This window comes from Spermophilus citellus, assembly GCF_964194105.1.
Source record: "Spermophilus citellus genome assembly, chromosome: 9".
In the NCBI taxonomy this organism is placed as follows: Eukaryota; Metazoa; Chordata; class Mammalia; order Rodentia; family Sciuridae; genus Spermophilus; species Spermophilus citellus.
This window is the reverse complement of record NC_138191.1, coordinates 134,397,651-134,417,650: the sequence shown is the minus strand read 5'-3', so window position 1 is coordinate 134,417,650 and position 20,000 is coordinate 134,397,651. Positions and strand designations below refer to the sequence as shown.

Below are 20,000 nucleotides of genomic sequence, written 5' to 3'. Positions count from 1 at the left end.
CTCTAGTGAATTTTTCATTTGTTTTGTGTTTCTCAGGTACAGAGTTTCTTTTTGATTTTATTTTATGTTTTCTTTTTTTAAAACTATTTTTGGTTGTAGATGGACACCTACCTTTATTTTGTTTGTTTATTTTTATGTGGTGCTGAGGGTGGAACCCAGTGCTCTACCGCTGAGCCCCAGCCCCTCATTACATATTTCCTATTGCTTTATTGCTATTTCTGTTTTGTTCATACATTGTCTTGGTTTCTTCCATGTCTTCCTTGAGTTTTTTTTTGTTTTTTTTTTTTTTTTTTTTTTAAAGAGAGAGTGAGAGAGGAGAGAGAGTGAGAGAGAGAATTTTTTTTAATATTTATCTTTCAGTTCTCGGCGGACACAACATCTTTGTTGGTATGTGGTGCTGAGACTCGAACCCGGGCCGCACGCATGCCAGGCGAGCGCGCCACCGCTTGAGCCACATCCCCAGCCCCTTCCTTGAGTTCTTGAAGCATCTCTGAGATAGTTGCTGTGAAGCCCTTGTCTAGTAAGCCAGCCATCTGCTCCTCCTCGGAAGCCCTTGCTCTCGGCTCCTTCTTCCTGAGTGGGCAGTGCTTTCCTGTCTTTAGGCCTGCAGCGGTGGTTGAACTAGACCTTGGGACCTGGTTGTGTGGTAGACTCCTGCTCCGTCCCTGGAGCTTGCTGCTTTTGGCTTTTCTCACTGGTTGTCATGACCATACCTGCTGGAGGGCAGCAGGAGGCACAGACCTCAGGACTTCCCAGACCTTTGTTAGGTCTGCACTTCTCCCCAGATGTGCATGGAGACTCTCCAATTCCCCACATAAGTGGTTGCATTTGAATGTCCTAGACTTTAAATGTCTGCCTCCCAAAGTGGGGGGAGGGGTAGGAGCGAGTAGAAAAAAAAGAAAAGGGCATTGGCCCTTTAAATTCCTTGAGAGTTGCTTCAGCTGGTGGGGCAGGAGCTTGCAACAGTAGAGGGGAGGGTGTCATGATGGCTGCCCACCTGAGTGTCTACACCACCAAGACCAGCAGCAGCCAGCAGCCAGAGCACAGGTCCCAGTTGTCAGAGGATGGAGTCCTTACTGTCCACTCTGATTCCCATGAGCTGCATGCACGCTGCTCCAGAAATACATGCATGTCCACTGGGTAGCCAGTGCTCTGTTGCAGCTGAATTTGACTAAAACCGACCACAGTTTACCATTGAGGCCTTCCCCTGGAAGTTGTAGCCTTCAAATAGACTCCCCCTGGAAGAGTACGTGAAGAATGAGCTTCCAAAGAATTTAAGCTAACATATCTAAACAGTTTCTGTCATTTACATTCTTACAAAAATGGACCATATTAGGTACTTTCGGACATGAATAAGTTGAGGAGTTAGAAAATGATGTTGCTGGCCAGCCCTGTGCTGATTTTAAACCCTCAGAGGGCACAGACGTTGCGTAATAGGCCTGCCTGTGTTCTCTTTTGAGAGCTGCGCCACCTGTGAAGACGGAGGTTCAGCTGGTGACACTGCAGAGGCCCCTGGGCCGCATCCAGGAGAAGACAGCAGCTGAGCCACCATGAGGATGTCCCTGCACAAGCTTTCCAGGGCACGTGTGACAGACCTCCCTGTGTGTCTCTAAAGCTCGACTCACAAGTGACCACAAAGTCATCATCAACATAAGACTTCCCACCGTGCTTTTTTAACAGACGTCATTTTTCTGAAGCAGAAGCAGCATTGTATATCGAATCTTCTCTTTGTTCCTGATGTGTTAAAACTGCCAATTAGACTCCTTTTCTAGTTTAGCTGCCTTCTAGAGAGATTGGATTGCCTTTAAGAGGTAGGTGTATGGTGAAATTTTATTTCAAATATCACCCAAAATAAATTATGATTAGAAGTACAGCTAAAATGAGCCCACAGCTGAGCCTCTCTGATCTGGCTGTTGCTGCCTGAGTCGTTCTCCCGGGTGGAGTGCGAGGAGCAGCACACTCCGGGCGTGTGCCTCCGCAGCGTGGTGCTCCCCTGTGACTCAGACAGGACATCCCAGTTTCCTGCCACCCATTAAAGTCCATTGTCCACTAGTAAATCAGGAAATAACTATTTTTAAGGCTGGATTTTTACTTTCATTCTTACAAATGCATTTTTACTTTTTTTTTTTAACCTGTCACTAAAAGGCTTTTCTAAAAAGAATCCGTCAACTTATTAAGGGGCTTATTCTTTGAGAACTTAAAATTAGCAATTGTAAATGTAGTTAAAACAAAAGAGCTGTTTACTCAACCAATAGTGTTTTTCTTTTTAAGATTTTTTGATTTTAAAATAATGATTGTAAAAAGTGGACAAAAGTTCTATAAGTTAATATTATTCTTATTGCATATGTGTTTAACCATTAACTTTTGCTTTCCACTGAATTTACACAAAGATGGCTTTCTGTGCTGAGCAGAGGTCTGATTGGCACTGCCTTTTGTTTGCCCTTGAACAGGGTAAGTGTTCTGATACCCAGTGAGAAACCTCTGGGGAGCTCAGCGACCCCAGCATCCCCAGCCCTCAGGGACTGCAGTCCTCAGGAGTCATTGATTTCTGTGTCACTTGCCGAAGAGTCTCAAGAAGTGAGTGTTGACTTGACAGATTGGCTCACTCTGGTGCTCTTTATAGAGAAGTCATGGTTCCTTCTCAGACTTAGAATGATATGCGTGATCCACACCCATGCAGCTCAGAAAAGGAAATAGAAGATGAAGGTCACAGTGACCTTGTATTTTTATATAACTTACAACAAACTTATTTTTCTTTTCTTTGCTTTGTTTTTTGTTTGTTTTAGGAAAAGACTTCTTTCTCCTTTGAAGTTTCATAACTTTTTCTAAATGCATCCTCATAATGATTAGGCATATTGACCTTTTTGTCTGTGGAATAGATGGACCCTGATTCTCCAATCCGGTAGCTCAGATTTTCTCCCTAAGTAGTGGGTTCTGGATTCAGTCGTCAGGTGTCAAAAATCAGTTTCAAATGCTGCCTTTGACATTTCTTGAAATTTTCTAGTATCAAGCATTCGCATACAAATATTGCTGTTTTATGAATAGAGAACACTCATATTCTATTCCATCTTGATAATTAAATGATTTCTGAGGTCTTTGTGTGTTGATCCAGTTGTTCTGGTATTTTTTTCCCTTGGTAAAAAAATCAGATTAAAAAATTAGCCTGTCCACTGACAACTTTCTAGAGTAATGAAGTTCTTAGTTTGTGTAAATCAAAGTTGGCATTTGGAGCTATCAGGGTCATTCTGCCTTTATGTGTGTGTACTTTAAACTCTGTGTTCTGTGCCAACGCAAGGCTTCTTTGTGCTGTTTTGGATGTTCGCTTGTTAGAATCACCTGTTTCTATCCTTCGTACACATTCTGTGTAGTCACATGATGCTAGGCTGGATCTGATGTGGTGCTGTTGAGGACAGGTCTATAGGAGCACTCTCAGGCCTCTTCTCTTGATGAGAAGATTGTTCAGTGCATGTAGAGGTTGTCGCACTGCAAGATGCAAGGGAATTCACAGTGGCCTCTGCTCCCCCCCAGGGGTCTGGTCTCACCCAGTTGAAGCTTGGTTGTTCAAGTTTATTATCAGCTTTTTGTATTAATGACTGTAGGAACTGGTGATAAAAGTGTATTTTATAGACTTCCATGTTTACATAAATACTACCCAAAAAGCTTTATTTTCTTGGGTCAGAGGCCAAAATTTATGAAAAACAAAATGCTGTACAAAGGGAATAGTTTTGCAATTACACAAAACTTCATTATTCATAAAGTAAATTTAATCCAACTTGAAATTTTGTTTCAACTGAATTTATAATTATGTGATTTACTGGTTTTTAATGGCTATTAATATTTTATTTGGGTATCTTTTTTAAGTAAAATAATAAACTGTACATGTGAAACCTGTGGGTCCCTAGCAGTGCTATGTGGCAAGCCCTGGTCTCAAGTGGGTTTTGCGTCATGAGAGGTGCTTCTCCTGGAGGCACTGGGTTGCCATTGCAGCGCATGTGGGCTAATGTGACAGGCGTGGCTCAGTCCCTTTTCCCAGCACATTGGCTCATTTAAACCTTGCTCCAGCATTGTGAAGAATTTATTGGGTTCTGTGTGTGTGTGTGTGTAGTAATTTTCATGCCACTTTAATGAAACCCAGTTAGCATATTACTCTTTCATATTCCACAGGGTAAACCTGTGTTTTACAAAGACTGTAACTTGGGCTGAGGATGTGGCTCAAGCAGTAGCGCGCTCGCCTGGCATGCGTACGGCCCGGGTACGATCCTCAGCACCACATACCAACAAAGATGTTGTGTCCGCCGAAAACTAAAAAATAAATATTAAAAAAATTCTCTCTCTCTTTCTCTCTCTCTGTCTCTCTCTCTCTGTCTGTCTCTCTCTTAAAAAAATTAAAAAAAAAAAAACAAAGACTGTAACTTAGCAGCAACAAAATCTAGAAATTAAAATATGGAACAAGAGCCTGAAGTCAACAGGTCTTTTAATAATACCCTTTTTGAATCCCTGCCACCTCTCTGTGGCAACAGTGACCACAGCAGGAAGGAAAGGGCCTTAGTGTGGGTGGCACTTAGTGTGGGTCAACAGCTCCTGGTCTCAGCTTCCCCCGAATAAGCCTTGTCGTCCCTGTTATGGAGGACACTGTGGCAAGGGAGCAGATAGCCTGGTGGAGGACACAGCTGGTACGTGAAGCGAGTAAGGGTCTGAATTTCATGATCTGACTGCGGAGCTGTAGGAATAATCTCCCGATATTACCATGAGTGAGGGATTTTGGAATCACTACAAGGGAATTCTTCCGTGAGGCTCTTTCTGGTGTCGTGGTGCGAGCTGGTATGGGCTCCCTCAGCTCTCAGAGTCCCAGCGTGTCCCATAGCTGTGCCTGGTGTGGGCATGCATCTGAGATCAAGTACCCACTCCTCACTAACATCTTTCTCTACAGATGTTCTTTTTTTTAAATACCTTTATTTTATTTCTTTATTTTTATGTGGTGCTGAGGATTGAACCCAAGGCCTCGCATGTGCTAGGTGAGCGCTCTACCGCTGAGCCACAACCCCAGCCCTCTCTATAGATGTTCTTGATGTCTTAAACCAGGAGAGCTTTATCCAGCTGCACTCTAAGAGATTTGTGATGGCTGCTGATAAGATAAGTGCACATCACCTGCTTCTAAGTGCCTGGTGCAGCCTGTGCTGCGAGGGAAGAGGATGGACAGCCCCTGTGGTCCCCCTCTGGACAGTCTGCAGAGCCCTTGGTGCTCACCCTAGTCATTCTGACTACATCACTGTGGAGGTGCTGGTGACGTGGAGTAGATTTACACATGTGTGGTTTCTAAAGATTAGTAAACAGGGCTCTTCTGTTCTGCAATCTTAAATCCTGCCATAGCCTTTTCTCTCAATAAGAAACTAAGGTATTTCCCCCAGAATACATGAACTGTGATTCTAGAGCTCCGAGGAGCGCAGTTCCAGCATGTGTCTGTGTGAATGTCTTGGCTGTTCCGGGAGGGGCGAGGCCAAGCCCAGGAACCTCCTGGTGGGAGCCCATCCTGGGTTCTGCCTAGAGGTGTCACTCACTCTAGAGACCAGCCAAGCTATGGCACTGCTTTTTAAAAAGTAACCATTTATGTGGTCATTTTTAAGGGTGAGAGGACATCAGCTGTTTGTTTAAATGGTTTGTAGTTGAATGATTTTGACTAAATTTCACCTTTATGGCTTTTTCTTCTTAGTATTTGTTTCTATTTATTTATTATCTTTACTTTAAATTTCCAAGAAATTAGGACTAAATTGAAGGTAAGAAAAATGACAGATTTCCAGGACATGCTTACAAGTGAACTAGCCACTCGTGATCTTGCGGACTAGAGCGTGTTTCCCAAGGACGAATTGGGTGGTGGCCTCGTTTTTCTTCAGTGCTTCTGGTCAGGTGTCTTGTGTCTGACTGTCCATACTGAGCCGGGTCCCTCTCGCCTCAGACGCAGTACTTCCAGAAGCACTCCAAGGGGGGCCCGTGCTGCTTGTGCTGTTTCCTGGGTCTGGGCAAGAGCTGACTCAGAAAAATGTTAGGACCCTCTTCAGGGAAAGCCTGAAACCAGAACAATCCAGAACAACGTCAACCCTCAGTGCAAGAGGAAGGAGCCTTGGCCGAGCCCCTGGGGTGAGTGCTCGCCCTGTGGCCCTCTGGCTGTTCCTGTGCCCCCTGGATGCTGGCCTCCCTCCGGCTCCTCGTCCCAGGCCTCCAGTCTCCCCACCTGTGGTTGCTGTGACATTTTCTAAGCCCTTGTTGGCCTAGTCCTGTGTAAGTTCTCTCTTAGTGACATGTTCTGCACATATATTGTTCTCTGTGTATCAAATCTTGGTCATAAAATTTTCTCTTTATTCTGTTTTTTTTTTTTTCCCCTAGAATTTAACAAACACAGCTACTGATCACCTGTGTGGTTTTAATCGTGAATCATAACCCTGTTCAGGAGAACATAAACATGGGAATGGTGACTTGTAATTAGCCACATATAGAAGCCAGGGCGTCCCCTTCTGGGTAGCTTCTCCCTCTGGGACTGCAGGTGGTATGTGGTGTGTGCTGTCTGCAGGATCTAATGTGTCCACCTTGTACTTTTGCTGGAATGTTAAGGGGCATTATAGCCAAAGAGGTGCCTCTGGTCAGAATGGGAAATGGTTGGTTAGTGTTAAATGAGGCTCTTGAGCTAGTGACCTTCTGGGGGCCTTCATACGCTGCTGTACATGCACTGCCAGGAAGGGAGAGTGGGAACCCAGGGCAGCCGAGGCCAGGCGCAGGAGGCGCACTCAGGAGACCCCTCAGGCAACATCAAGAGCTTTCTGGGGTTGATGATGATTGCATAGACTTTTCTTCTAGCTTGTCAGGTCCTCTGCGCACTGTGCACCATTTCTAACCAAGGGTTTTGCCATCCTCGTTCCCTATTCCAGCCCTCTCCACCCAAAGCGACTTTCTCGAGACTGCTCTCTGCTCCTGCACCCCACAACTGAGGACACAGCATTCCTACCTTGAGATGGAGGTGCCGAGCTCCCAGGGCTGTCAGGTGTGAGGGGGGGAGCTCGTTGAGGTAGGGGGATGGCTCGTGGGTTTTATTTTATTTTGAGGGGGTACCAGGGATTGAACTAAGGGCCCTCAACCACTGAGCCACACCCCCAGCCCTATTTTGTACTTTATTTAGAGACAGGGTCTCACTGAGTTGCTTAGCTCCTCGCTGTTGCTGAGGCTGGCTTTGAACTGGCGATCCTCCTGCCTCAGCTTCCTAAGCCGCTGGGATTACAGGCGTGTGCCACTACACGCTGCTGGCTTGGTGGTTCTTGCAAGCTCCCAGGTGATGCAGTGCTTCTGGCGGGAGTCAAGAAGACGGTGACCGTACAGTGACCAGCACACTTGAGAGCAAGGACCCTGTCTGGTTTTTTTGTTTGTTTAGTTGGTTGTTTTTTGTTGTTGTTTTTGTTTTGCTTTAAATTCTTACAACTTATTTAACTTACCCTTAACAGACACTGGTGAGTCCTTGTCACATTCAGATTTTTTTATGAATAATGGTTTGGTCAAGTTAATGCTTCCACAACACTGGCCAATTACTTTAAGGTGCAATTTTTACAAGAACACCAGCAGTTCCTGAACACTAGTTCCTTCTAGTCCTGTGAAATCAGGACTAGAAGGCTCCCCTTTCATTCCTACCTCTCGTAAGCAGAGATACTTACCTTTCTCGGATGGCTTCTTGGGTTGGAAATGTTCATAGTAGGATCTGGAAAACAGTTTTGAAATCAGTTCATCAGATCTGCTGTGCCTAGTGTGTGCTTACTTTAGAACACATAAAATAGTGTATGATGAGTCACATCTCCTCCCAATCCCTCATGCTGCAGCAGGGTTCACTTTTGAATACAGAGAGGGGTCCTTACCTCTGGGGTTCACAGAGGCCTTGCAAAAATGCTTAACAGTTCAATATTTGATTTTTAAAAAAATTAATAAAAGCTGAACTACCATCTGCTAAATAACGCAGTGAAAGGCTCCATCTTGTTTCTGGAATGTCCTGAGCATGGCGTCCGTGCTGGGGGAGACACTAGCCATGGACAGGAGTCAGAGCTGGCGTTTGTTCTCTGAGCATTTCACTTGCATTTCTTCACTGACTTTTCAAAACACCTCCAGAGGTAGGTGTTTGTCATTTCTGTTTACTGATGAAGAGCTGGGTTACAAAAAGATTCAAACTCTGGGAAACCAGGATTTAAAATTGCACTCACTGGAAACAATCACCACTGCCCCCCACCCCCCATCCACACAGAAAGAGAGGCTCAGGGTGCCTTGCACCCCTGGAGCTGGGTGGTGAGGACCGCAGGTTGCAGTGGGAGTCCGGGCCAAGAGGGGAGAGCGCTGGGTCACTAGTTTTGCTGTTCCATCTGGTGCGCCTCTATGCTCCTGCACAGGGTTTCCCCTCGTCTGAGGACAGAGGGTGAATTCAGTAGCCATGAAACCAAGCCCTCTGTAATCAGGGACTCAGCTGACCTGCTTCCCAGAGCCCGTCGCCTCTCTCCGCACCCAGCAGCCCGTCGCCTCTGCCCGCACCCAGCACCTCTGGCAGCAGCTTTAGGATAGAGGCTCTTTCCAGCTCCTCCAGGGCCAACCTCGAGTCGTCTTCAGGTGCTGCAGAGTGAGATCAAGACAAGTGATTCGCTCCGGCCTTCAGCTCATCATTTCTGCTCCCTGTTGTGTTGGGGGAGTACCAGCAACAGGGAGAGGAATACTAGAAAAACTTCTGATGCAAAGTTCGTGTTCTGGGACTGGTGGTGTTTTATTTATTTGCAGTACTGGATATTGAACACAGGGTGCTCTACCACTGAGCCACATCCCCAGCCCTTTTATTTTTTATTTTGAGACAAGGTCTCACTGATTTGCACAGGGCCTCACTGAGTTACTAAGGCTGACCTCAAACTTGGGATCCTCCTGCCTCAGCCTCCTACGTGGCTGGAATGGCAGGCATGTGCCACTGCATCCGGCACTAGTGGTATTTTAACAAGTGAAAGTCCCACTGTCCGTTTGCATGCCAGCAGGACAGAGGTCAGGAGATGTGGATCTCATATGTCACCTCTTCACTGCATATGTGACTCACCTCACCACCCCGGAGGGAGAGCAGGGCCGGGGCCCTTAGCACCCTGTAGCTCAGAGAGTCTGAGGGACCCTCCTTCCCTACTTGTCCCCTGCAGCTGACTGCCTTTTCTTTAGATATCTGTGTGGTGCCATTGGAATGAGAGGAAAAGAGATGGTTTTTGCTCTTTCCATAAAGGGAGGGCAGTGGCAGCACCTCTCACTGTCCTCCAGGTGGAGATACAACCATTACTATCCTGGAAAAGAATTAGCTTCAAGACCACTTGTAAGGCGCTTGATCGATGTGAATCAATTTAAGGTGCTTTTCCAGCATGAAACGTGGCCAGTGGGCTGGCCTTGCACTGTGCAGTCATCACCAAAGCTCTGAGGGCGCTTGTATTGGATCGGAGTCGTGGGCTACGCTGCCGTGCAGGGGCACAGGCTGCGGGAGTGGGCGGAAGCCACACATGGCCACAGCCTGACAGCGGAGCTAGGACCTTGTCTGCAAGACGGCACACAAACCCTCCTTCCGAAAGGCGTCCGAGCATGTTCTCAGCATTTCTAATACCAACGAAACCTGTAAAGTCTGATCATGGACAGGTGCTTATGGCTTGAAGGATCCTTTACAAAGGAGCAAAGATTTGTGACAAAAATTCCGCGGTAAGCTTCTGCCTGCCTGGAATCTGGGAGAGGTGCTGCCCTCATTTCATCTGATTTTGTTTCTCATTATTATCTGAGTGTTTAAAATACATTAGTATCTGAATATTCATTTGATTTCTTCTTACAGTGCTTATCAAAATCTCTTTTTAAATAATAGAGATGTGGTTAGTGCCTGGTTTTGACCAACAAGGTGATTGCCGGTTAGGAGCTCAGTGACCCAGAAGTGGCTGACGACGTATGGATGACTAGCAACACTTGAGAGTCACGAGAAAGCTGTTTGCAGAAACTTTTAGAGGCTAGAAATTATAAAACCAATGGCTTAGAAGAGGTTTTTTTCTTTATTTAAAAAAATGTCTAAAAGTACTCAAAGATAAAATCCAGTGAAAATTTTTTTAATGGAACTTACCTCGGCCTTCTCACTTCTTAAACTAATGTACCTCACTGGTTGTATTTTCCTAAAGCTCAACTTGGACTTTTATGAAATGAGCACGTATCAAAAGGAAAAGATAAATGCACTTGGAAGACTGTGACATCCCTGCCCTGCTTGCCACTTTCCCAATCTTTAATAAGCCCGTTTGTCTCAGCCACACATCAGGTGATTACTTTTTATTATAGAAGGGGAGAGAGCATTACTGATCCGTAACTAGAACAGCTGATTCTACACTCAACCCAGTTCATTTTAAAATTAAAAGTAATGATGTTTTAAATTCAGTGCAATTTCTATAAATGGGAAAAAATATTGACCAAAGCAAAAGTTTGAATTGGAGAGGTGATATGAAGCCAGCAGTGCTACTTTTCTGTGTTTACATTTTAGAAAGAGAAAGCTGCGTCCACTACTAAATCTAAATTGTGCTGCAAGGGCGCCCGGTGTTCTTGGGAAAGCTGGGACTATCCATGTAACCAGCTCCTCCAAGCAGGAATCCCACCCTCACCTCCAGCACGGCCCCAAAGGCCAGTGGAGATCCTCCAGAAAGACTAGCACAAAAGATGCGTCTTACCTGGGAGCTGGAGAGACATGTCCCTGGAGTCAGTGACAGGAAGAGATACAAGAGGATTTAAGAATCCTATTAAGAGCAAGCAGCAGGAGGCCAGCTGGTACATGATTGTGGAGAGGCAAAGTCCCCCTGGCTCTGTCCTGGAATGCTGTCAGCTTGCTCCTCCTCAGTCTGTGGTCACCGATTATATATACCATCCCATGACCTCATTCAGAAAACTGTAAATGTATTGGCTCTGTAGGCTAAAAGGCAATCACTTTGCATTGATGTAATTTTTCAAAGTAACAATTCATAGACAATAAATTTATTGTCTCGTTGCCTAGTGTGCAAAGTAGGTGATATAAAGAACAGATCTGGCAACAGGAGTCACTTGGCAGTAAATCTTGAGTTAGAGAAAGGGTCAGAAGTGAGTTGATGTGGCCAAGGTAGGAGACATGGATTTATGAGTCTTAACAGAAGTGGCGCAGAGTGTGACATGAAATATGTTGGTTCCCTTTAGTTTTAATCTTGTGAGTGAGTTGATGAGTTGCCGTGTGGTGCTGGGGCTGCCGTGCCTGGACAAGCACAACCTCTGGACAGACTTACAACCAGTTCTTTAAAACAGTGAAGATAACTTGAAATATATAGCAGACATAGCTCAGGACTCCATTTCAGGGCCTGCAAGCATGGAGATGTCAGGGAGAGGGAAGAGCATTCTGCAAAGCTGGACGGTATCCGTCAAGCAGGGCTAAAGGACCCCAAGACCCTGCTGGTAAATATCTCCAGAACTTGACCTGCTCACCATGGCACCTGGCCCTCTAGGTCCAAGCCTGGGCAGCTGCCGTGGTGTCCGCAGGAGCGCTGCCCGAGCCCCACCTCAGCAAAGCAAAGTGATGCCATAGCGCGGACATCCATTCTTTGCTCAAAACCCTCTTTTGACTTAAAAGTCAAGAATATTATTAGGGAAAAAAATACACAGATACCTTTGCAGCCTCAGATCAGGCAGGTATTTATAGGGACATCAGCTACACAAGAAGAAAGCAGAGGCGGAGGTGCACGCTCACGGGTGACTCGTTCAAACAATGGGTGGCACGCTTGAGGATGCTAAATAGATTCTTTTTTATAGCATTACTTCTTTTAATTTTTTTTTTAGTTGTCAGTGGACTTTATTTATATGTGGTGCTGAGGATCGAACCCAGGGCCTCACACATGCTAGGCAAGCGCCCTACCACTGAGCCCCAGCCCAGCCTGCTAACTAAATTTTTAAGCGATCTTATCATGCCCAGAACATTCTGGAATGTTTTTGTAAAATTAAGCACCCTACCTGTGCAACCCAAAAATGCCTCTCCACTTCATTCAAGTGGAATGAAACATGGGCTCCCACAGACCTCAGCACCCTGATGGCAAAAGCAGCTCTGTTCATAACAGTGAAAAACCAGAGGCACCTGGTGTCCTTCCCTGTGCACTACAGAGAAGCCACTCTGGAACACAAAGGAAATGAATCTTGGAAACTACACACTGAGCAAAATAAGCCAGACCTGCAGAGACTGTCACATGGTCCTGTGCAAACGAAATCTAGAACAGGCAGAACTGGCCACAGCAACAAAGTGGCCTGGGGTGGGAGGCAGAGGGGGTACTTGGGGAAACAAGGGAAGTTTTGGATGACAAGAATGTTCCCCATGACAGTTAAGGCTGTGGCTGCGAGGGCACGAGCTTCAGTCGACACTCATCAACCTGTACACATAAGACAGGTGTATTTTGCTGCATGTGAATGATACTTGAATAAAGCTGGTTTTTAAAAACCTCCACTAACTCCTGATTTTATTTTGACCGAATTCTGCTCTCCCTCTTGCACACTCCATTCCACCACCATTTTCCACCGTTCACTGCTTCCTGAAAACATCTCTGCCTCAGGTCCTTCTGCCTGGATTCCTCTTCCCCAGGAGTGCACAGCTCTTCTCTCACCTCCTGCAGGTGTCTTCTAAAATATCACCCTCTACACGGGACCTTCCCGCCACCTGGCCCCCGCATGCTGAGCACCCTGCCTCTCCCATCTTTTCCCCTGCACTGAGCTCCTTCCAACGTTTGTTAGACATAGGTACTTAGTATACATGTGGCACTCAGTGCCTGTCAGGCCGAAGTGTGCGCCCGCCATGTGCCGTCCCTACTCAGGAAAAAGCAGTGAGTGACCCCAAGGAAAGGATTTCTACCTGGAGGGACCAACAACAAAACAGAGGTCCAACTGCAGTGACTTTATTGGCATGAAGAAAAGCGGAGCCTGCAGGCCCTGGGGCGGTGTGCTTTCAGGAGGGAGGCCTTGAGTGGGGGCGTTTTGGCAGAAACCCAAATTTATGCAGGATGGGGACACGTTCAAGGTTCGTGAACTAAGTTAAGGGTCCAGCCCAGGGGCTGTAAGAAGAGCCCACCCAGCAGGAGCAAGGGAGAAGTGGGCTATGGCCGGGCTCTTGACCCTGGCCCAGCTGGGAAACCAGCCTTGAGATCTTGGGCAGGGGCCACCTCTTCAGGGGTCCTTCCTGGCTTACATCTCACCAACTAGGTCAGCGTCTCCCACATGCCACCAGAGCTGGGACACAGCTGTGGACAAAGGACAGGGAGCTGGCCTGACATCCAAATCAGGGCCGAGAAAAACCTGGAAAGAACAGGCCAGCATCCACCCAAGGGAGCGTGGGGTGGCAGGAGCCGGCAGCCCATGGGCCTCTGGCCTCCGCCTTCAATGCCTGCCTCCCACCCTCACTGGGGATTGAACCCAGGGCCTGTGCAGGCGAGGTGAGCGCTCTATCAACCGAGCTACGTCCCCAGCTCTCCCCCAGGGTTTCTTGCTTCCACATCTCTCCATTCACATGTTATCTCATTTTTCTTTTAGCAAAAACATTTTTTCTTTTCTGTGTATATTTGGCCAAACATAACCTCTCCACTGCCAAAATTTCTCTTTGTTCAGTTTCAGTGACCAGTTCAGACACAATTATGTCCTTAAATCCAATTTTCAAGTTCCTAGGAGAGGGTCTTTGCAGGGGGTTATATGGACAATTGTAAAAGAAAGAGCTGCCACCCCAAAGGAGGATAGTCCCAGAGGACACCTCAAGTAGAGTACAGTATGGCAGGAGACTAAACATGTTTGTACAGTGGGACTACTTTCAGAAATAGACCCTAAGGAAATGTTCTGTTGAACGTGAGCAAAAAATTACCTGAAGGCATCATCTGTCACCTATCTGTAGTGGCAGGGACATGAAATCCAAGGTGGCAACTCAAGTATTCATAGGGATCAGAGAGGTGATAATGTGAGGGAAGGAGGCAGGCCTGGTGGGTGACATCAGGGAGTGGTGGCAACTGTAGCAAAGTGGATGCCGCATGCTCTCCCTGAAGGGGCACCTCTGCTACTTGGTAGCATGCCAGTGTGCTGAGACCCGGATCCCAAGCCTCCCCGTGACGTCCCTGAAAACACCAAAGAAACACCTGCAAGCCATGATTCAATCCATAGCCATCGTTTTTAGCCCAAATACCCTCAAATAAATGTTGTATTAGTGGATCATAGAGTTATCAGCATATTATTTTAGCAACCCTTAAAGCAGTACCTAAAAGGTTTTTTAAAAAAGAAAAAGGTCTGTGGGAGGGAGCAAGGGGTGGAAGGGCGGGTGCTGGGGTCTGAGTGAGGGCGAGATGTCGTCCATGCCTGTGAAGTCATGTCACAGTGAGTCCTCTGTCAGGTACGACTCAAAACTAGAACCAATAAACAGAATTTAAAAGGAAGGTATGTGGGCAAGAATTGGTATGTAACATTGCAAAATTTAAAATAATTGGTTAAAAGGATTTTTCTTCCCCTTAAATCTCGTGCTGCAGGTGTGTGTGTGTGTGTGTGTGTGTGTGTGTGTGTAGTTCTTGGGTGTGGAGAAAGGGGTGGGGAGGACACAGGCTGCAAGGCCCAGGGCTTGGGGTGACCCTCGAGGAGGGAGGCAGAAGGCAGATTTCCAACTCCAGCCATCCTTGCTGGTGGAGGTGGCTTTGCCACGTTTGTCATCTCCTAGTGACTCAGAGGTCCTTCCGACAGCTATCAGTGATGGTTTTACGGCCTAATTAAGTTACTACCAAAAGCTTAAGCTCAGAAGAAAATTAGCTTCTTTCCTCCAAGTGGCTTTCAATGACAGTGGCACCTTGTCCCAGAAATGTCCCGAGCATGTCATTGAGCCACAGTGGTTCTCGTGCAAGGCAGGGCGGCCTGACGTTTATGTTGGGACACCTGGGAGCAGCGTCCACCCTGGTGGGCAGAAACCGTAGGTCGGTTGCAAAGTTCCTTTTAAAATGGTCACCTGCGTGTGTGATGAAGAAGCCAATTATTCACGTGTCCTATTTTGGGTGACTTCTGCCCATGGAGCATGAGTGACCAGTGGGAGGGCATGGACACAGAGAGCCCCTTTTCAGTTTCTGTTTTGAAATGGATCTCGGTTCCCTCCCTCTGCCACTGTCTTTGCCTTTACAAAAGGGCCACAGTTTTCTAACAGAATTGATATGGAATTGTCCTCAGAAGTCCAGAGGAAGTGGCCCTGCCAGGCATTGACCCTCTGCCCCACAGTGGGCGCCCCGTCAGGAACATGTCCTCTGCTTGGAGCTCGTGCCTCCAGCCTGCTTCCTCCCACCTCAGGGCCTTTGCATGAGCTATTCCTGCTACTTGGAATGCCCTCCCCAGGTGGCTCCATGGCTAACTCTTGCCTCCTTTAAGTCTCTGCTCAAAATCTACATTCCTAATGGAGCTATGTGGACAGCCTGTGTTTGAAATCACAACCTGCGTCTCCAGCCCTGGATTTCCCGCCCCTCACCTGGTCTGTTAAATGCTTTCCCACACCGCCTGTCACATCTGACTTAGGTAGTATGTCCTTGGGGTTGCGATGGAGGCAGGGATCTCCATTTTGCTCGCTGGGGTATCCCCAGAGCCTAGCAGGCCCCGGGCACATGCGGGAGCTCACGCTGTCCACCAAAGGCGTGATGGTTGGCAAGGCCTTCAGCCTGGTGCTGGGGCTGCCTGCCTAGCTGTCCGCTGTGTGATGACCCACCCGGGCGCGGGGCTCCCCAGCACCACCTCACGCGCTCCCAAGTCCAGTCAGCAATGCGGACTGGTGCGGGGAGCCAGCTGTGGTTGTCCCCTCCCTGAAACAGGGTGGCCACAGAGAATGTGGTGACATTCCTGGTGACAGGAGCACCGCCTCACGGGCCCAGGTGCCTGCAGAGCACCTGAAGAACCAGCTGCAGCGCCTCGGGTTTCCTTGGTGTCCTGCTCGGCCCTCAGGCATCCGTCTTCCAGGGAGATGTCCCCCATCTCCTGTGACTGGCCGTCACTTCATAAGGAAGGATGAGCTGCCAAGGGGACGTGGCTCCGGGCCTGGGTCTGATCCAGCAGCGGATGCACCGAGCGAGGCCGGGCAGGGAGGAAGGGTGACGTGTCCCACATCCGCTCTTCATTGATCTGATTCATCCCGTTTCCTAGGCAGCTCCCCAGGAAGGTTCTAGGGAATGACTCAAGCGTCAGCTGAGCAGGGCACACGGGCTGCGCCAGCGTTGCCGCCAGGACTGACATTAGAGGAGACTCGGTCAGAGAGAATATTGACTGCTGCGGGAGCCAGGGGTGACACTAAACGGAAATGAAAAGTCACCACTGAGTCGTGCCACCAGGGAGCCCCTGTGAGGGCAATGGGTGCTGAGCCAGTGCGAGACTTTATTTAAGGACGTATTCCCACTTCCTGTCACTGACTCCTGTTAAGGGCAGATTTGGTTGGAGCTGTCTTCCCGGCCCCAGTTCCACATACAGAGACCCTGACGCTCAGACCTCAGATTGCAAGGGAGACTGGGCCTCTCAAAGAGAACCAAGCCAAAGTGAGGTCATCAGGGCAGCCCTGAACCCATATGAATAGTGTCCTTATGAGAGATGAGGACATAGGCACACACAAGGGACGGCCAGGGAAGGACCCAGGGAGAAGACCCTCTGCCCAGCAACAGGGGTGTCAGAAGGAAGCCACCCTGTGGCACCGTGATCCTGGCTTCCAGCCTCCAGAGCTGTGAGGAAGCAGACCTGCGGCTCCTCACTCTCTGTCCCATCTTGAAAAATCAAGCCCCCACAGTACTCGGTCACAGGTCACTTGATTTTGCATGTGAGAGAGTCCTCTTGCTCTGGGAATAGGAACTAACCTTCGATCTCCAAAGTCCCCCTTATAGTGCTTGTAGGCCTGTCCAGGGTCAGAATCTAGTCTCCTGAGTCCTCCAGTTGAAAAAGGACATAGCCTCAAGTTTCAAAAAATATAGAATATTGAAACTGAATTATTGCTTTTCCTCACATCATTTAATTTGTACTGCCTGCCCATTATCAATTTCCTCTAGCCCAAAACTGCCAGAAACATATCTGTAGTCAAAGAAGGTTAGATTTCTCTCTCTCTTTTTTTTTGGTATTCGGAATTGGTTGAACTCAGGGGCACTTGACCACTGAGCCACATCCCCAGCCCTATTTTGTATTTTATTTAGAGACAGGGTCTCACTGTGTTGCTTAGCACCTTGCTTTTGCTGAGGCTGGCTTTGAATTCTCAATCCTCCTGCCTCAGCCTCCCAAGCCGCTGGGATTACAGGTGTGCATCACCGTACCTGGTGAGAAGGTTACATTTTTTTGACTCACTGATAAAGCCATAGCCATGGGGAACTGTGGGGGTGTCAGTGAGGAGTGAGGACAGGGCGTTCCAGAGCTGTGGCCTGAGCGGTGTGAGCTGGGGGAGCACCCATAGAAAGAGCTTTGCTCCAGATTGGATGCCATCGGGAAGCAGGAGGATTCTCTGTTAGGATGTCTTACCTTCTCGATGAAAAGATAAGGAAGAACCTTCCAGAACTCGTGAGAGGCTAGCACTGTCACTGGCAAAGAAGCAGCCCTCACTCATTCAGCCACAGAGAGGTTGGGGGACTTCTCCGTTCAAACAATGCTCCTGCTTTGTCGGGGCAGCCTCAGTCGTGTGTGCCGTGGTCTTGTTTCTGACCTGATCCAACACCAGAGTGTGCTTGTCTGGTGCTGGTGGTCATGGAAGTCATGAGGCTCAGCAGGACACTGAGGCACCGCTGGGAGGGCCGGGCCAGCCCTGCTGATGGGCTGGTTTCCTCCTCCCACTCACGGCCACTTACCTGTCAGGTAGCCAGCACAGCCCACCTGCTCTGCGGTTCAGAAGCACGGAGTCATTTGATAAGTCCTGACCTGTCACCCTGCCTCTCTGCCTGTGTCCTCCTCCCCTGTCCTGGCTTCTCTCCACAGGCCCTGTCCTCCACGGGCTGTTGATGTGCTTATGTCTGGTTTATTTGGTGCCCATAAGCTCCTGGGGACCAGTGTGTATCTGTTCTGTTCATCCATAGTCCCCGTGCCCTGGAACACGTGCGGGAGGGGAGGCTCAATTCGGCTACCAGTGCTGGCCCTTAATAAAGACTGTTAACTGTAGAATCCACAGGGCCTGGCTGAGTCACATCTGGCCTTTTCTAAGAGAATGTTCTAGTGTCCTGAGTCCCAGGGCCACACTTCCAGATGACAATAGGAGTCATTCCGCCTGTCTGTCCACCCAGCCACCCAGCTATCCATCTATGACTATATTGGGCTGTGCATAATTCTCATTTGGAAAGGGAACGTCTTTGGAAAGTTTTCTCATTTCTTCCTTGTCCCTGTGTCCTTATCCTTGGCAGTCAGCATGTATCCCAAGTGAAACAAATTACTAGTATTTACCAAGCTAGAACAAAGCATCTTCCACTTCTATACAGCCTATGCAAGTCCTCTGAGGATGCTTAGGATATTATTCTAGCTAGTGCTAACTTTAAAGGAGCCACATCTTAACTATGGCAAATTATAGGCATTCTTCAGAGAGTGTGGGTTCAGCCCGGACCATGATAAAGCAAATATGGAAATAGAGGCTCATGAGTTTTTTGTTTTCCGGGTGTATGTAAAAGTTATGGTGACACTGTAGTGTAGTCTATTAAGGGTGCAATAGTATTATGTCTAAAAAATGTACCTATCTTAAATTTAAAAGTACCTGATTGCTAAAAAATGCTAACTGTCACCTCTGAGTACTATGATCTTTGCTGGTCGAGGGTCTTGCCTGCTGTTGCTGGCTGCTGACTGATCAGGTGGTGGCTGAAGGCTGGTGGCTACGGCTTATTTCTTAAAATAAGACAACAGTGAAGTTTGCCTCATCAATTGATGCTTCTTTTCTAAAAGATTTCTCTCCAGCACGCCGTGCTGTTTGACAGCATTTTGAACCCTGTAAACTTCTTTCAAAATCGAGGTCAGCCCTTTCAGCTTTTGTGTGACATTCTCAAGCCTCTGTCGTCATTTCAGCAGCATTTCCTGCACCCTCAGTGGATTCCATCTCCAGACAGCGCTCTCGTAGCTCATCAGTAAGAGGCAGCTCCTTGTCCCTTGAGATGGCAGCAGTCAGGCCCCACTTCCGGCTCCACTTCCAGTCCTCCTGCTGTTCTCACCGCACCTGCAGCTCCTCCTCCACTGGAATCCGGAAGCCCTCATGTGGGCCACAAGCGCTGGATCAACCCCGTCCAGACTCCGGTGAAGTGCTGGTGTTCTGACCTCCTCCCTGAGTACCAAATGCTCTTAATGTCATCTTGAATGGCGGGTCCTTTCCCGAGGCGTCCTGTTGACTTTGCCCAGATCCCTCAGAGGGACACTGTTTAGTGTACTCTGCTGTGTGCAGTGCTGGGCCTCACGCAGGCTGGGCAGGCGCTCTGCGCTACTGATGGCAGCCACGGCCTTAGGAAATGTGTCTCCGTGATAATCAGACTTAGGAGCTGCACGGTGAGGCTGCTGGCAGGCATGAAAGGACATCAGTCTCGCGGAGCATCTCCCCAGAGCCCCTGGGAGACCAGCGCGCTGTCGGCGAGCAGTAACGCTTGGGAAGGACTCTCTTCTCACGCAGCGGGCTCCACGGTGGACGTGCTCAGCAAGCCACGTGACGACAGAGACGTCACAGCCTTGGCCATTCCCTTTACGGAGCGCAGGCAGCAGAGCTGTGTCATTCGGAAGGCCCCAACGGGCTTCATCTTCCCCTTGAAGTCACCAGCTGCCTTCGCCCCTAACAAGGAGTCACTGTCCTTTGATGACCTGCTCAGGCGCTGACTTCTCTGTAGCCATCAAAGTCCTGGGCAACACCTGCTTCCACAGAAGGCTGCTCCGTCTACACTGGAAATCTGCTGCTGGTGCTACGGCTCCATCAGCTGTCCCAGATGGATCCTGGGGACAACTCTGAGCTGCTTCAC

General features: G+C 48.2%; 2 protein-coding genes across 10 annotated transcripts in view; one reads left to right on the top strand and one right to left on the bottom strand.

Moving 5' to 3' along the window:
• The window catches only part of PER3 (period circadian regulator 3), an 89,081-nt gene that overhangs the window by 46,830 nt on the left and 22,251 nt on the right, over nucleotides 1-20,000 (top strand). For 2 of the 9 annotated variants that reach the window (XM_081308469.1, XM_081308473.1), the window contains exon 21: nucleotides 1,461-4,359. The exons of 2 other annotated variants lie outside the window; for them this stretch is intronic. In XM_081308469.1, the coding sequence (XP_081164595.1) occupies nucleotides 1,461-1,544 (84 nt within the window). In that variant the 3' untranslated portion in view covers nucleotides 1,545-4,359. Of the gene's footprint in view, nucleotides 1-1,460; nucleotides 4,360-5,953; nucleotides 6,393-8,414; nucleotides 8,431-20,000 lie in introns of those variants that run through there. 5 more of the 9 variants (XR_014023835.1, XR_014023836.1, XR_014023837.1 and 2 more) reach the window with 5 other exon arrangements.
• UTS2 (urotensin 2) lies at nucleotides 8,477-12,488 on the bottom strand (the record flags this gene model as incomplete). Its single annotated transcript, XM_081308174.1, has 2 exons — nucleotides 10,713-12,488; nucleotides 8,477-8,631 (listed from the first exon to the last, which is right to left on the bottom strand). Exons 1-2 carry the CDS (start codon nucleotides 10,831-10,833, stop codon nucleotides 8,477-8,479), a joined length of 276 nt encoding a protein of 91 aa, XP_081164300.1. The 5' UTR covers nucleotides 10,834-12,488.